Below are 17164 nucleotides of genomic sequence, written 5' to 3' on the forward strand. Positions count from 1 at the left end.
CAGAGCTCCATTTCTCCCCAGTACAACCTGGTGACCTCTGACCTCTCTCCTACAGGTGGACGTGTACCCAGAGCTCCATCTCTCCCCAGTACAACCTGTGTGAGCAGATGGTTCAGATTCGAGACGACCACATCCGGTTCATCTCTGAGCTGGCTCGCTACAGTAACAGTGAGGTAGTGACCGGGTCAGGCCTGGACAGTCAGAAATCAGACGAGGAGTACAGGGAACTGTTTGACCTGGCACTCAGAGGGTTACAGCTGCTGTCCAAGTGGAGCACACACGTCATGGAAGTGGTGAGTAGGGGAACAGGGTGTGTGTGTGTTTATGTCAAAGAAGGGGCAGTGTGTAGTCTGTTCTTGGTCCCATAAAAATATTATGATTTGAATGAATAAAGTAATTGTATTTCTACTAGGTCCTGTGATTTTCAGTTTACCCTGACACCATATTCTCTCTCTCAGTACTCGTGGAAGTTGGTCCACCCGACAGATAAGTTCTGTAACAAGGACTGTCCTGGCACAGCGGAGGAGTATGAGAGAGCTACACGTTACAACTACACCTCAGAGGAGAAGTTTGCACTGGTCGAGGTCATCGCCATGATCAAGGGACTGCAGGTCAAACACACACTGTACCAACCGAGAGCTTTGTCATGTCATTGTTGGGACGCTTACAGAATAGTAACATAGCAGCATTTCACCACCGTGCGTTGTGGTGGAGGGGGTGGTTGTGATGGAGGGGTTGATGGTGCTATTTGGTATTTTGGGGGGGTATTATGGAAGTGGTGGGGGTGGTGGTGATGGAGAGGGTGATGGAGATGGTGGTGATGGAGGGGATGATGGTGATGGAGGGGGGGATGGAGGTGATGGAGATGGTGGTGGTGATGGAGGGGATGATGGTGATGGAGGTGATGATGGAGGGGGGATGGAGGTGGTGGTGATGGAGGGGATGATGGTGATGGAGGTGGTGATGATGGAGGGGGTGATTGAGATGGAGGGGGTGATGGAGGGGGTGATGGAGGGGGTGATGGAGGGGGTGATGGAGATGGAGGGGGTGATGGAGGTGGTGATGGAGGTGGTGATGGAGGTGGTGATGGAGGTGGTGATGGAGGTGGTGATGGAGGTGGTGATGGAGGTGGAGGTGGAGATGGAGGTGGAGATGGAGGTGGAGGTGGAGGTGGAGGTGGAGGTGGAGGTGGTGATGGAGATGGAGGTGGTGATGGAGGTGGAGATGGAGATGGAGGTGGTGATGCAGGTGGTGATGGAGATGCAGGTGGTGATGGAGATGGAGGTGGTGATGGAGATGGAGGTGGTGATGGAGATGGAGGTGGTGATGGAGGTGGTGATGGAGATGGAGGTGGTGATGGTGATGGAGGTGGTGGAGATGGAGGGGATGATGGTGATGGAGGTGATGATGGAGGGGGGAGGTGATGGGGGTGATGGAGGGGGTGATGGAGATGGAGGTGGTGATGGAGGGGATGATGGTGATGGAGGGGATGATGGAGGGGATGGTGGTGATGGAGGTGGTGATGATGGAGGGGGTGATGGAGGTGGTGATGGAGATGGAGGTGGTGATATTTGTACATTTTTTGTATTTTATTATGGAAGTGGTGGTGATGATGGTATCTGTGTTGTAGGTGTTGATGGGTCGTATGGAGAGCGTATTCAACCAGGCCATAAGGAACACCATCTATGCAGCCCTGCAGGACTTTGCCCAGATGACCCTCAGAGAGCCTCTACGTCAGGCCGTACGCAAGAAGAAGAACGTTCTCATCAGGTACCGTACTGGCTGCACTCATTCTTGTTCAACTAGTAACACATTTCAGGCAAGATAATCTCCTAAGATGTTCTGTAACATCTTGTTTTCTAGGTGGTCTTGATAAAAAGGTTCAAGTCCCCTCAAAGACTCATGTGTGGCACAATTCTCACTGTTTACTAGAGACAGAAGAACCATGGACCTTCCATAGTTAGCTAGGCTGTGTCCTAAATGGCACCCTAACCCCATGGGCACTATATAGGGAATAGTGTTCCATTTGGGTTACGCACAGATGGTCATTCCCTATAATGCTGATTCTCTGATAACCCTTGGTCTCTCTCTAGTGTCCTGCAGGCAATCCGTAAGACCATCTGTGACTGGGAGGGGGCTCGGGAGCCTCCCAATGACCCCTGTCTCAGGGGGGAGAAGGACCCCAAGGGAGGGTTCGACATCAAGGTGCCCCGCAGAGCTGTGGGACCCTCGAGCACACAGGTACACCAGGGGAGAGAGAGGATAACAGAGGGCTAGGGGAATTAGGAACGGGGGATGGAAGAGACAGATGTTGCTCAGGGATAGAGGCAGGTTGTAGGGGCAGGATCAAGTACAGGGACTTTGTAGGGAAATGGTAAGAATAGTATTATTTCGTTTTTTCTCTCTCTCTCTCCCTGCCTCTCCAGCTGTACATGGTCCGAACCATGCTGGAGTCGTTGATAGCCGATAAGAGTGGTTCTAAGAAGACTCTACGCAGCAGTCTGGATGGACCCATAGTACTGGCTATAGAAGACTTCCACAAACACTCCTTCTTCTTCACACACCTGCTCAACTTCAGCGGTATGTACACACACACACACACACACACACACACACACACACACACACACACACACACACACACACACACACACACACACACACACACACAGGGTCATGCTTTCCTATCAGGGCTCAGGATAAGACCCATATGCAGACAGTTCGAATAACAGACGTTTATTATAAAACAGGAGGCAGGCGAACTACAGGTCAAGGGCAGGCAGAGGTCAGTAATCCATGGCAGTGTCAAAGGGTACAGAACGACAGGCTCAGGGTCAGGGCAGGCAGAGGTCAGTAATCCATGGCAGTGTCAAAGGGTACAGAACGACAGGCTCAGGGTCAGGGCAGGCAGAGGTCAGTAATCCATGGCAGTGTCAAAGGGTACAGAACGACAGGCTCAGGGTCAGGGCAGGCAGAGGTCAGTAATCCATGGCAGTGTCAAAGGGTACAGAACGACAGGCTCAGGGTCAGGGCGGGCAGAATGATCAAAACCGGGATAACTAGAAAACATGTGCTCAAGAAAACAGGAGTACGAAAAACACGCTGGTAGGTTTGACGAGACAAACTGGCAACAGACAAACAGAACACCGGTATAAATGCACAGCGGATAATGGGGAAGATGGGCAACACCTGGAGGGGGGTGGAGACAATCACAAGGACAGGTGAAACAGATCAGGATGTGACACTTTCTTACACTACCACCCTCAAGATCATGATCAATCCTCACCTTGTACTTGTTTCCCCCTCCTGTAATAATATCATGTTATTCACCCCCCCTCCTGTAATAATATCATGTTATTCACCTCCCCTCCTGTAATAATATCATGTTATTCACCCCCCCTCCTGTAATAATATCATGTTATTCACCCCCCCTCCTGTAATAATATCATGTTATTCACCTCCCCTCTTGTAATAATATCATGTTATTCACCCCCCCTCCTGTAATAATATCATGTTATTCACCTCCCCTCCTGTAATAATATCATGTTATTCACCTCCCCTCCTGTAATAATATCATGTTATTCACCCCCCTCCTGTAATAATATCATGTTATTCACCTCCCCTCCTGTAATAATATCATGTTATTCACCCCCCTCCTGTAATAATATCATGTTATTCACCTCCCCTCCTGTAATAATATCATGTTATTCACCCCCCTCCTGTAATAATATCATGTTATTCACCTCCCCTCCTGTAATAATATCATGTTATTCACCCCCCCTCCTGTAATAATATCATGTTATTCACCTCCCCTCCTGTAATAATATCATGCTATTCACCTCCCCTCCTGTAATAATATCATGTTATTCACCTCCCCTCTTGTAATAATATCATGTTATTCACCCCCCCTCCTGTAATAATATCATGTTATTCACCTCCCCTCCTGTAATAATATCATGTTATTCACCTCCCCTCCTGTAATAATATCATGTTATTCACCCCCCCTCCTGTAATAATATCATGTTATTCACCTCCCCTCCTGTAATAATATCATGCTATTCACCTCCCCTCCTGTAATAATATCATGTTATTCACCTCCCCTCTTGTAATAATATCATGTTATTCACCCCCCCTCCTGTAATAATATCATGCTATTCACCTCCCCTCCTGTAATAATATCATGTTATTCACCCCCCTCCTGTAATAATATCATGTTATTCACCTCCCCTCCTGTAATAATATCATGTTATTCACCCCCCCTCCTGTAATAATATCATGTTATTCACCTCCCCTCCTGTAATAATATCATGTTATTCACCTCCCCTCTTGTAATAATATCATGTTATTCACCTCCTCTCCTGTAATAATATCATGTTATTCACCTCCCCTCCTGTAATAATATCATGTTATTCACCTCCTCTCCTGTAATAATGTCACGTTATTCACCTCCCCTCCTGTAATAATATCATGTTATTCACCTCCCCTCCTGTAATATCATGTTATTCACCTCCTGTCCTGTAGAGGTGCTGCAGCACTGCTGTTACTACATAAGGTCGATGTCCACACCCACGCTGAAATCTAATTGGGGGGAATTTTCCCCAATGCTGGAAGGGGGACCCCGAGTGAAAAGGGACACTTGTTTCCTGTCTCAGATGTGGTTCAGAAAGTCCTTCCTCTAATAATGTCATGTTATTCCCTTCCCATCCTCCAGAGGCGCTGCAGCACTGCTGTGACCTGTCTCAGCTGTGGTTCAGAGAGTTCTTCCTGGAGTTGACCATGGGTCGCAGGATCCAGTTCCCCATCGAGATGTCCATGCCCTGGATCCTCACAGACCACATACTGGAGACCAAGGAGCCATCCATGATGGAGTAAGACACTGTTTAGACCACTCTGTGTGTGTGTGTGTGTGTGTGTGTGTGTGTGTGTGCAGGTGAGGAAGTGATGGAAAGCGACGGAAAGATGGTGTTTGTTGTCTCTCTGTTGTCATTGTGTCCATACTGAGTCTGTATGTGTTTGTGCCTGCTGATGCCACCCTGCCTGTTTCTCCCAGGTATGTGTTGTACCCTCTGGACCTCTACAATGACAGTGGCTACTACGCTCTGACCAAGTTCAAGAAACAGTTCCTCTACGATGAGATAGAGGCTGAGGTAAACTAGCACGAAACAAAGATGGCCGCAGAAATCAAATAATGACAAGTAATTTATCACCAATCCCCACAAGAGTAGTGAGTTAGGGATGCTGTTTTTCCTACAGGTGAACCTGTGCTTCGATCAGTTTGTCTACAAGCTGGCTGACCAGATATTTGCCTACTACAAAGCCATGTCTGGAAGGTAAGAGACGGCTGGAAACTGAATCATGTTGAGGATGGGGGGGGGGGGGGGGGGTTAAATCAAGCAGTGAAGGATGTTGTTGTGTGTTTTGCTCCACAGTGTCCTCCTGGACAAGCGTTTCAGGGCAGAGTGTAAAAACTATGGTGTGATCATCCCCTACCCCCCCTCCAACCGTTATGAGACCCTGCTCAAACAGAGACACGTACAGGTAGGTCTGTCTTATATCGCCCTGGAATACGCCCTGGCAAGGGTGACCACAGTCCCGCATTTTGGCTCTTTGTTACTTACAAAAGCGTGCATCTAATGGAGAGCTACAAAGGAAGGAAATAGCCGATTTAGAGGTCAGATTTAAGGTCATTTCGTAAAACTTGTGAGGCTCTCTATGCTTATTATTTGTGCTTCAATTAGCTTGCTAGCTAGCTCAGTGCAGCGGGAGGGAGATTTATTTTGTGTGTGTGGGGGGATTATTAATGTGTTGGCTACACTGTTCCGAAAAATCATCCCGCTGTCCCGAATTTGGGTATTTTAAACGTGGTCACCCTAGCCCTTTCATACACCGCCCTGTCATACACCGCCCTGTCATACACCGCCCTCCCTCTCTCTCATCCTCTCTCTCTCCAGCTTCTGGGTCGCTCCATCGATCTGAACCGTCTGATCACCCAGAGGATCTCCGCAGCCATGTACAAGTCTCTGGACCAGGCCATCAGCCGCTTTGAGAGTGAAGACCTCACCTCCATAGTGGTGAGAACACCGGGACATACTGTATACTGTGGTCTCAACCCTCGAACACACACACACACACACACACACACACACACACACACACACACACACACACACACACACACACAACCCTCCTTCACACTCCCAGTCCTGGGTCAAATGTACTCTCTCAGATAGCATACTGTCAGTCCTTGGTAACATATCACACACTAGGCTCATTCTCACGGGCCCTTTCCTGTCCTCTCGGGCCCCACTGGCCACATGATATTACCAGCTTTTATTATCTCTCTCACCATTCCACCCATCAGCAGTTGATGTTGTTTATGATGTTGATTTTTCTCTCCCATCACTCAATCACTTACTACCTCACCCCTCTCTCTCTTTCTTCCTCTCTCCCACACCACTCCACCCATCAGGAGTTGGAGTGGCTGATGGACATCAACAGACTGACTCATCGTCTGCTTTCGAAGCACATGACCCTGGACAGCTTCGACGCCATGTTCCGTGAGGCCAACCACAATGTGTCTGCCCCCTACGGACGCATCACGCTCCATGTCTTCTGGGAACTCAACTTTGACTTCCTCCCCAACTACTGTTACAACGGCTCCACCAACCGGTCAGTGGGGGGGGGGGGGGGGGGGGGGGGTGTCATTATTGATAGTCTTGGACATGTTCCCTAGCTTACAGTTCTTTGCAGGTCTACCAATTCATCGCTCAGGTTCAGCAGTTGGTTATCTATATTCCATTTAGTCATTACCTAAGTGGACTCCTGCTCATGACCCCTTACCTCTAGCTCGTTCATTCTTTGTGTCCTCAGCTTCGTGCGGACTGCCATCCCCTTTACCCAGGAGCCTCAGCGAGACAAGCCGGCCAACGTGCAGCCGTACTACCTGTATGGGTCTAAGGTATGTACTGTATATGGTCTCCTATTTGAATACAACTCAAGAAATGAGAAACATTTGTACCTATTTTGAGAGCATGCTTCTGATTTTTTTTTTTATCCATCCCCCAGCCTCTGAACATTGCCTACTCCCACATCTATAGCTCCTACAGGAACTTCGTAGGCCCGCCCCACTTCAAAACCATCTGCCGTCTCCTTGGTTACCAGGGCATCGCCGTGGTGATGGAAGAACTGCTCAAGATAGTCAAAAGCCTGGTATTATGGGCTATTTGTCTCTTTTACTATTGTCTGAATGTACTCCTACATACCAGCGCTCTGTTAAAAACAGTATATCCAACTAATCTCCTCATCTTTTTACCCTCCTTCTCCCTCTTCATCTTCCTCTTCTCTTTCCTCTCTAGTTGCAGGGCACTATCCTGCAGTATGTGAAGACTCTGATCGAGGTAATGCCCAAGATCTGTCGCCTGCCGCGCCACGAGTACGGATCCCCAGGTCGGTTGATGTACAGTAGGCAGATGTAGTGAATGTCTAGGCTTTATCTCAGAGGGCTAACACAGCCATGATTCATACAGACAACCCAGGTTTGAAACCCGTTTGATCAAATGAGATATGCTGGTTTAGCATGTCTCTCTATGACCAGGGATTATAGGCTAGGTAGATTATGGGTGTTCTGTACCGTAACAGGCCGTACAGGACTTTAATGGACTTCCTGTATGCCTGATCTCGGTCATAGAGAGCACAGTGACGGAATATACATCGTCATAGTCCACATGATGCAGTTCATAATCCTACCATACCTGGATGTTCCATCAAGCTACTGATGTGTGTTTATCAGTCATGGACAGTCCCTTTTTATAGTATTTAACTCCATGTGATCGGATCTGTTGTTTTAACATTTAACTATTTTCACTTTGAAGATGTAACTTTTAGCTGTGTTCAGGCCTTAATGGCCACATGTACTTTTATAATCTCCACCCAGCACAGCCAGAAGAGGACTGGCCACCCCTCAGAGCCTGGTTCCTCTCTAGGTTTCTTCCCAGGTTCCTGCCTTTCTAGGGAGTTTTTCCTAGAAAGTTTTTCCTAGAAAGGCAGGAACGTCTGCTTCTACGTCTGCGTTGCTTGCTCTTTGGGGTTTTAGGCTCGGTATCTGTAAAGCACTTTGTGACATCTGCTGATGGAAAAAGGGCTTTATAAAATACATTTGATTGTCCTTCCTTGCCAGGTATCCTGGAGTTCTTCCACCACCAGCTGAAGGACATTATAGAGTACGCAGAGCTGAAGACAGATGTCTTCCAGAGTCTCAGAGAGGTGGGGAATGCCATCCTCTTCTGTCTGCTCATCGAACAAGCTCTGGTGAGTCCCTCCTTCTCTTCTCCTTTTTCACTTCTATCCCTTCCTCTCCTCTGTTTTGTCCTTCCCTCCTTTCCCCACCTTTTTCTGCTTCACCTGTATCCCTTTCTCTTTCTCCTTTACTCTTCCCCTCTCATACTCTCCATCACCTCTCCCCTCTCCCTCATCATCTCCTCTCCCTCGTCATCACCTCTCTCCTCTCCTTTCCCTCCTTTCCATATCTCATACTCTCCCTCTCCGTCACCTCCCTCATCTCCCTATTCCCTCTCTCATACTCTCCATCACCTCCCTCCTCTCCCTCTCTCATACTCTCCATCACCTCTCTCCTCTCCCTCTCTATCTCCTCTCCTCTCCCCTCTCCCTCCTCTTCCCCTCTCATACTCTCTATCACCTCTCTCCTCCCTCTCATACTCTCTATCCCCTCTCCCTCCTCTTCCCCTCTCATACTATCCATCACCTCTCTCCTCTCCCCTCTCTTTCCTCTCCTCTCTTCCTCCCATTCCTGCTTTCTCTTATTCTCTCTCTCTCTCAGGGTCACCTTAGCATACTCAGAAAGAGGGACTGATACACGTCAGGCTATTTCTCCTCCTTCTGTCTGGTTTAATATATCTGTTTCTATCTCCGTCTTAATAAAGTTTCACCCTCCAGAAATGTTGATATTGACTGTATCTGAATTGCAACTCTATTCTTTATTACACGCTGGCAAACTACCACAGGTGGTAAGAATCTAGGTCTTGTCTTTGGTAAAAAAACACACACCTTGACTGATCTACATCTCTCTCTCTGTTGGTTTGGGCTGCCACACACCCTAACTAATCTCCATCTCTCTCTCTGTTGGTTTGGGCTGCCGTGTTTCTCTTTTTTTATATTCACCATCTTACTTTGGCACACAAAGTTTTACCTCCGGAGGACCATGAAAGCCAAGGATTGAGATTTTAAAATTATTGTAAGAAATAAAGAACAATCCAAGATTGCAATCATTATTCTATGTTTGGAAATAAATTGATAATAAAAAGTGATTATCTTAAAGTATCTCTCCATGTCCTTGGCTTCCATGATAGAGGTGACCTGTGTGTTTCTGGGTGGCTGTCTGTAAAGTAAACTCAGCAAAAAAAAGAAAGAAAAAAGAAACGTCCTCTCACTGTCAACTGCGTTTATTTTCAGCAAACTTAACATGTGTAAATATTTGTATGACCATAACAAGATTCAACAACTGAGACATAAACTGAACAAGTTCCACAGACATCTGACTAACAGAAATGGAATAATGTTTCCCTGAACAAAGGAGGGGTCAAAATCAAAAGTAAGTCAGTATCTGGTGTGGCCGCCAGCTGCGTTAAGTACTGCAGTGCATCTCCTCCTCATGGACTGCACCAGATTTGCCAGTTCTTGCTGTGAGATGTTACCCCACTCTTCCACCAAGGCACCTGCAAGTTCCCGGACATTTCTGGAGGGAATGGCCCTAGCCCTCACTCTCCGATCCAACAGGTCCCAGACGTGCTCAATGGGATTGAGGTCCAGTCTCTTCGCTGGCCATGGCAGAACACTGACATTCCTGTCTTGCAGGAAATCACGCACAGAACGAGCAGTATGGCTGGTGGCATTGTCACGCTGGAGGGTCATGTCAGGATGAGCCTGCAGGAAGGGTACCACATGAGGGAGGAGGATGCCTTCCCTGTAACGCACAGCATTGATATTGCCTGCGATGACAACAAGCTCAGTCTGATGATGCTGTGACACACCGCCCCAGACCATGACGGACCCTCCACCTACAAATTGATCCCGCTCCAGAGTACAGGCCTCGGTGTAACGCTCATTCCTTGGACGATAAACGCGAATCCGACCATCACCCCTGGTGAGACAGAACCATGACTCGTCAGTGAAGAGCACTTTCTGCCAGTCCTGTCTGATCCAGCGACAGTGGGTTTGTGCCCATAGGTGACGTTGTTGCCGGTGATGTCTGGTGAGGACCTGCCTTACAACAGGCCTACAAGCCCTCAGTAAAGCCTCTCTCAGCCTATTGCGGACAGTCTGAGCACTGATGGAGGAATTGTGCATTCCTGGTGTAACTCGGACAGTTGTTGTTGCCATCCTGTACCTGTCCAACAGGTGTGATGTTCAGATGTACCGATCCTGTGCAGGTGTTGTTACACATGGTCTGCCACTGCAAGGATGATCAGCTGTCTGTCCTGTCTCCCTGTAGCGCTGTCTTAGCCGTCTCACAGTACGGACATTGTAATTTATTGCCCTGGCCACATCTGCAGTCCTCATGCCTCCTTGCAGCATGACTAAGGCACGTTCACGCAGATGAGCAGGGACCCTGGGCATCTTTCTTTTGGTGTTTTTCAGAGTCAGTAGAAAGACCTCTTTAGTGTCCTAAGTTTTCATAACAGTGACCTTAATTGCCAACCGTCTGTAAGCTGTTAGTGTCTTAACGACCGTTCCACAGGTGCATGTTCATTAATTGTTTATGGTTCATTGAACAAGCATGGGAAACAGTGTTTAAACACTTTACAATGAAGATCTGTGAAGATATTTAGATTTTTACGAATTATCTTTGAAAGACAGGGTCCTGAAAAAGGGACGTTTCTTTTTTTGCTGAGTTTATGTGCTCAACTTCACTTCTGCCTCCATACTCTCTGTCAACACTGACTTCTCTCTCAACGCCTGACTGTCACTCTTTACACCCTCATACCCTCTGGTCGGCCTGTCTGTGTCTCCCTCTGACTGCCTCATGGGGTGGGTTTGGTGGGTGGGTGGGTGTTTGTACCGGTGGATCACAGCATGCAGATCATTCTGTGTTTTAATGGAGCTTTCCTGATCTGGATCTCTTGTCGTTTGCTGATTCCATATTCCAGCCATTCCTATTGGTTGGCCAGACCTGAGTGACAGTAGCCTGTAGTGCGACAGTGGGGGTGACCAGAGGTTAGATCAGACCAATGACACATCAGACCAGTGTAATGTACTGTACTTAGTGCACGAGTCGTACACATGCCTAGGATTATCTCATCATAACTGTACTAGCCTACTACTTTCTCACTTATACACACATTCTCACAGCTTATGTACCTCTGACTCCACTCTTTACTAATGAGTATAACACCTCCCTCCCATCACCATTAACCACCCCATGTAGTGTAGATGTGTCCAGGAGAGATGTTGGCTGGTGTTCAATGTCACCTCTCTCTGCCTCTCTCTCGGTGTTTCCCTGTCTCTCCCTCTGTCTGTGTGTGTTAACCACAGTCCCAGGAGGAAGTGTGTGACCTGCTTCATGCAGCCCCCTTCCAGAACATCCTCCCCAGGGTCTACATCAAAGGTATGTGATACAGGTCCAGGCGTGTGGATCCTGATTGAGAACAAGGTGGATGGGTGGGATAAGGCAGTCAATATTGTTATGCATATCTGTCTGATGTGATTGGTGTAGTAACGTTTGTGTGTGTGTGTCTGTGTGTAGAGGGGGAGCGTCTGGAAGTCAGGATGAAGAGGCTGGAGGCTAAGTATGCTCCTCTCCATCTGGTGCCCCTCATCGAGAGGCTGGGGACGCCTCAGGTGAGCTCTACCTTCTTCTCATCACCATCTATACCTCATCACCTGGCTCTCTACTCTACCTTCTTGTCATCACCATCTATACCTCATCACCTGGCTCTCTACTCTACCTTCTTGTCATCACCATCCATACCTCATCACCTGGCTCTCTACTCTACCTTCTTGTCATCACCATCTATACCTCATCACCTGGCTCTCTACTCTACCTTCTTGTCATCACCATCTATACCTCATCACCTGGCTCTCTACTCTACCTTCTTGTCATCACCATCCATACCTCATCACCTGGCTCTCTACTCTACCTTCTTCTCATCACCATTTATACCTCATCACCTGGCTCTCTACTCTACCTTCTTGTCATCACCATCTATACCTCATCACCTGGCTCTCTACTCTACCTTCTTGTCATCACCATCCATACCTCATCACCTGGCTCTCTACTCTACCTTCTTCTCATCACCATCCATACCTCATCACCTGGCTCTCTACTCTACCTTCTTGTCATCACCATTTATACCTCATCACCTGGCTCTCTACTCTACCTTCTTCTCATCACCATCTATACCTCATCACCTGGCTCTCTACTCTACCTTCTTGTCATCACCATCCATACCTCATCACCTGGCTCTCTACTCTACCTTCTTGTCATCACCATCTATACCTCATCACCTGGCTCTCTACTCTACCTTCTTGTCATCACCATCCATACCTCATCACCTGGCTCTCTACTCTACCTTCTTGTCATCACCATCTATACCTCATCACCTGGCTCTCTACTCTACCTTCTTGTCATCACCATCTATACCTCATCACCTGGCTCTCTACTCTACCTTCTTGTCATCACCATCCATACCTCATCACCTGGCTCTCTACTCTACCTTCTTCTCATCACCATTTATACCTCATCACCTGGCTCTCTACTCTACCTTCTTGTCATCACCATCTATACCTCATCACCTGGCTCTCTACTCTACCTTCTTGTCATCACCATCCATACCTCATCACCTGGCTCTCTACTCTACCTTCTTCTCATCACCATCCATACCTCATCACCTGGCTCTCTACTCTACCTTCTTGTCATCACCATTTATACCTCATCACCTGGCTCTCTACTCTACCTTCTTCTCATCACCATCTATACCTCATCACCTGGCTCTCTACTCTACCTTCTTGTCATCACCATCCATACCTCATCACCTGGCTCTCTACTCTACCTTCTTCTCATCACCATCTATACCTCATCACCTGGCTCTCTACTCTACCTTCTTGTCATCACCATCTATACCTCATCACCTGGCTCTCTACTCTACCTTCTTGTCATCACCATCCATACCTCATCACCTGGCTCTCTACTCTACCTTCTTCTCATCACCATCTATACCTCATCACCTGGCTCTCTACTCTACCTTCTTGTCATCACCATCCATACCTCATCACCTGGCTCTCTACTCTACCTTCTTCTCATCACCATCTATACCTCATCACCTGGCTCTCTACTCTACCTTCTTGTCATCACCATCTATACCTCATCACCTGGCTCTCTACTCTACCTTCTTGTCATCACCATCCATACCTCATCACCTGGCTCTCTACTCTACCTTCTTGTCATCACCATCCATACCTCATCACCTGGCTCTCTACTCTACCTTCTTGTCATCACCATCCATACCTCATCACCTGGCTCTCTACTCTACCTTCTTGTCATCACCATCTATACCTCATCACCTGGCTCTCTACTCTACCTTCTTTTCATCACCATCCATACCTCATCACCTGGCTCTCTACTCTACCTTCTTGTCATCACCATCCATACCTCATCACCTGGCTCTCTACTCTACCTTCTTGTCATCACCATCCATACCTCATCACCTGGCTCTCTACTCTACCTTCTTGTCATCACCATCCATACCTCATCACCTGGCTCTCTACTCTACCTTCTTGTCATCACCATCCATACCTCATCACCTAGCTGTCTGTCCTGACCCACACCCATTAGACAGTTTCCGCAATCTTGGTTTGAAATGTAGAATTTGAAAGGGCAGCCATGTTGGCACCAAAGTTCCAAGACAATTACAATTACTTCCCCTATTTGATCTGCTCCTCCTTACTCCCTGTTCTCCTTCCTCTCCTAATGTGTCCTTTCCTTCTTCCTTCCTGTCCTAATGTTTCCTTTCCTCCTCTTTTTCAGCAAATAGCTATAGCCCGTGAGGGGGATCTGTTGACCAAAGAGCGTCTTTGCTGTGGCCTGTCCATGTTCGAGGTGATCCTTACGAGGATCCGTAGTTTCCTGCAGGACGCCGTGTGGCGAGGCCCGCCGCCCACCAACGGCGTGATGCACGTGGATGAGTGTATGGAGTTCCACCGCCTCTGGAGCGCCATGCAGTTTGTTTACTGCATACCCGTCGGCACTCACGAGTTCACTGCAGAGTGAGTTACTGTAGGGGGCATGGCAGCGTACACTCACGAGTTCACTGCAGAGTGAGTTACTGTAGGGGGCATGGCAGCGTACACTCACGAGTTCACTGCAGAGTGAGTTACTGTAGGGGGCATGGCAGCGTACACTCACGAGTTCACTGCAGAGTGAGTTACTGTAGGGGGCATGGCAGCGTACACTCACGAGTTCACTGCAGAGTGAGTTACTGTAGGGGGCATGGCAGCGTACACTCACGAGTTCACTGCAGAGTGAGTTACTGTAGGGGGCATGGCAGCGTACACTCACGAGTTCACTGCAGAGTGAGTTACTGTAGGGGGCATGGCAGCGTACACTCACGAGTTCACTGCAGAGTGAGTTACTGTAGGGGGCATGGCAGCGTACACTCACGAGTTCACTGCAGAGTGAGTTACTGTAGGGGGCATGGCAGTGTACTCTCACGAGTTCACTGCAGAGTGTGTTACTGTAGGGGGCATGGCAGCGTACACTCACGAGTTCACTGCAGAGTGTGTTACTGTAGGGGGCATGGCAGTGTACACTCACGAGTTCACTGCAGAGTGTGTTACTGTAGGGGGCATGGCAGTGTACTCTCACGAGTTCACTGCAGAGTGTGTTACTGTAGGGGGCATGGCAGTGTACTCTCACGAGTTCACTGCAGAGTGTGTTACTGTAGGGGGCATGGCAGTGTACTCTCACGAGTTCACTGCAGAGTGTGTTACTGTAGGGGGCATGGCAGCGTACACTCACGAGTTCACCGCAGAGTGAGTTACTGTAGGGGGCATGGCAGTGTACTCTCACGAGTTCACTGCAGAGTGTGTTACTGTAGGGGGCATGGCAGCGTACACTCACGAGTTCACTGCAGAGTGTGTTACTGTAGGGGGCATGGCAGCGTACACTCACGAGTTCACCGCAGAGTGTGTTACTGTAGGGGGCATGGCAGTGTACACTCACGAGTTCACTGCAGAGTGTGTTACTGTAGGGGGCATGGCAGCGTACACTCACGAGTTCACTGCAGAGTGTGTTACTGTAGGGGGCATGGCAGTGTACACTCACGAGTTCACTGCAGAGTGTGTTACTGTAGGGGGCATGGCAGTGTACACTCACGAGTTCACTGCAGAGTGTGTTACTGTAGGGGGCATGGCAGTGTACACTCACGAGTTCACTGCAGAGTGAGTTACTGTAGGGGGCATGGCAGTGTACACTCACGAGTTCACTGCAGAGTGAGTTACTGTAGGGGGCATGGCAGTGTACACTCACACACACAGTAAGGAGTGAGTTACTGTAGGGGGCATGGCAGTGTACACTCACGAGTTCACTGCAGAGTGTGTTACTGTAGGGGGCATGGCAGCGTACACTCACGAGTTCACTGCAGAGTGAGTTACTGTAGGGGGCATGGCAGTGTACTCTCACGAGTTCACTGCAGAGTGAGTTACTGTAGGGGGCATGGCAGCGTACACTCACGAGTTCACTGCAGAGTGTGTTACTGTAGGGGGCATGGCAGCGTACACTCACGAGTTCACTGCAGAGTGTGTTACTGTAGGGGGCATGGCAGCGTACACTCACGAGTTCACTGCAGAGTGAGTTACTGTAGGGGGCATGGCAGCGTACACTCACGAGTTCACTGCAGAGTGTGTTACTGTAGGGGGCATGGCAGCGTACACTCACGAGTTCACTGCAGAGTGTGTTACTGTAGGGGGCGTGGCAGCGTACACTCACGAGTTCACTGCAGAGTGTGTTACTGTAGGGGGCGTGGCAGCGTACACTCACGAGTTCACTGCAGAGTGTGTTACTGTAGGGGGCGTGGCAGCGTACACTCAAAAGTTCACTGCAGAGTGAGTTACTGTAGGGGGCGTGGCAGCGTACACTCACGAGTTCACTGCAGAGTGAGTTACTGTAGGGGGCATGGCAGCGTACACTCACGAGTTCACTGCAGAGTGTGTTACTGTAGGGGGCATGGCAGCGTACACTCACGAGTTCACTGCAGAGTGTGTTACTGTAGGGGGCATGGTAGTGTACTCTCACGAGTTCACTGCAGAGTGTGTTACTGTAGGGGGCATGGCAGCGTACTCTCACGAGTTCACTGCAGAGTGTGTTACTGTAGGGGGCATGGCAGCGTACACTCACGAGTTCACAGCAGAGTGTGTTACTGTAGGGGGCATGGCAGCGTACACTCACGAGTTCACCGCAGAGTGAGTTACTGTAGGGGGCATGGCAGTGTACTCTCACGAGTTCACTGCAGAGTGTGTTACTGTAGGGGGCATGGCAGCGTACACTCACGAGTTCACTGCAGAGTGTGTTACTGTAGGGGGCATGGCAGCGTACACTCACGAGTTCACTGCAGAGTGTGTTACTGTAGGGGGCATGGCAGTGTACACTCACACACACAGTAACAATTTAGTTACTGTAGTCCTCTCAGGGCACCAAAGACTTTACTGCAGATATACAGTAATAGATAAACCCATCAATCAAGCTTGATTTGTATAGTGTTTTCTACAAATACAAAGTACTTACTAAGTTAGTAACAGCAAGCCGTCCCTGTGCGTGTCCTCTGCAGGCAGTGTTTTGGTGACGGGCTGAACTGGGCAGGCTGTTCCATCATCGTGCTGTTGGGTCAGCAGCGCCGCTTCGACCTGTTTGACTTCTGCTACCACCTGCTCAAGGTGCAGAGGCAGGACGGCAAGGATGAGATCATCAAGAACGTGGTGGGTACACACTGACGCTATGCACACATCTACACACTTTTAACCAGCATGCTAGCACAGAAATAAGAAGGGATTTAGGGCACAGGTGGTGGTGTCACCTTAATTGGGGAAGAAGGGCTCGTGGTAATGGCTGGTGCGGAATCACTGGAATGGTATCAAATACATCATGGTTTCCATGTGT

At 48.7% G+C, this 17164-nt stretch overlaps 1 protein-coding gene across 2 annotated transcripts in view; it reads left to right on the forward strand.

Moving 5' to 3' along the window:
• LOC129858399 (cytoplasmic FMR1-interacting protein 2) overlaps positions 1-17164 on the forward strand; it is a 47534-nt gene that overhangs the window by 27503 nt on the left and 2867 nt on the right. Inside the window, exons 11-29 of one of the 2 annotated variants that reach the window (XM_055927587.1) lie at positions 56-293; positions 459-611; positions 1631-1770; positions 2094-2241; positions 2427-2580; positions 4712-4868; positions 5051-5147; positions 5254-5330; positions 5430-5538; positions 5952-6071; positions 6470-6669; positions 6871-6958; positions 7066-7209; positions 7356-7446; positions 8177-8307; positions 11548-11620; positions 11759-11853; positions 14039-14277; positions 16836-16983. In XM_055927587.1, the coding sequence (XP_055783562.1) occupies positions 56-293; positions 459-611; positions 1631-1770; positions 2094-2241; positions 2427-2580; positions 4712-4868; positions 5051-5147; positions 5254-5330; positions 5430-5538; positions 5952-6071; positions 6470-6669; positions 6871-6958; positions 7066-7209; positions 7356-7446; positions 8177-8307; positions 11548-11620; positions 11759-11853; positions 14039-14277; positions 16836-16983 (2602 nt within the window). Of the gene's footprint in view, positions 1-55; positions 294-458; positions 612-1630; positions 1771-2093; positions 2242-2426; positions 2581-4711; positions 4869-5050; positions 5148-5253; positions 5331-5429; positions 5539-5951; positions 6072-6469; positions 6670-6870; positions 6959-7065; positions 7210-7355; positions 7447-8176; positions 8308-9020; positions 9054-11547; positions 11621-11758; positions 11854-14038; positions 14278-16835; positions 16984-17164 lie in introns of those variants that run through there. The other variant, XM_055927588.1, reaches the window with a different exon arrangement.

This window comes from Salvelinus fontinalis, chromosome 6 (assembly GCF_029448725.1).
Source record: "Salvelinus fontinalis isolate EN_2023a chromosome 6, ASM2944872v1, whole genome shotgun sequence".
Taxonomy (NCBI): Eukaryota; Metazoa; Chordata; class Actinopteri; order Salmoniformes; family Salmonidae; genus Salvelinus; species Salvelinus fontinalis.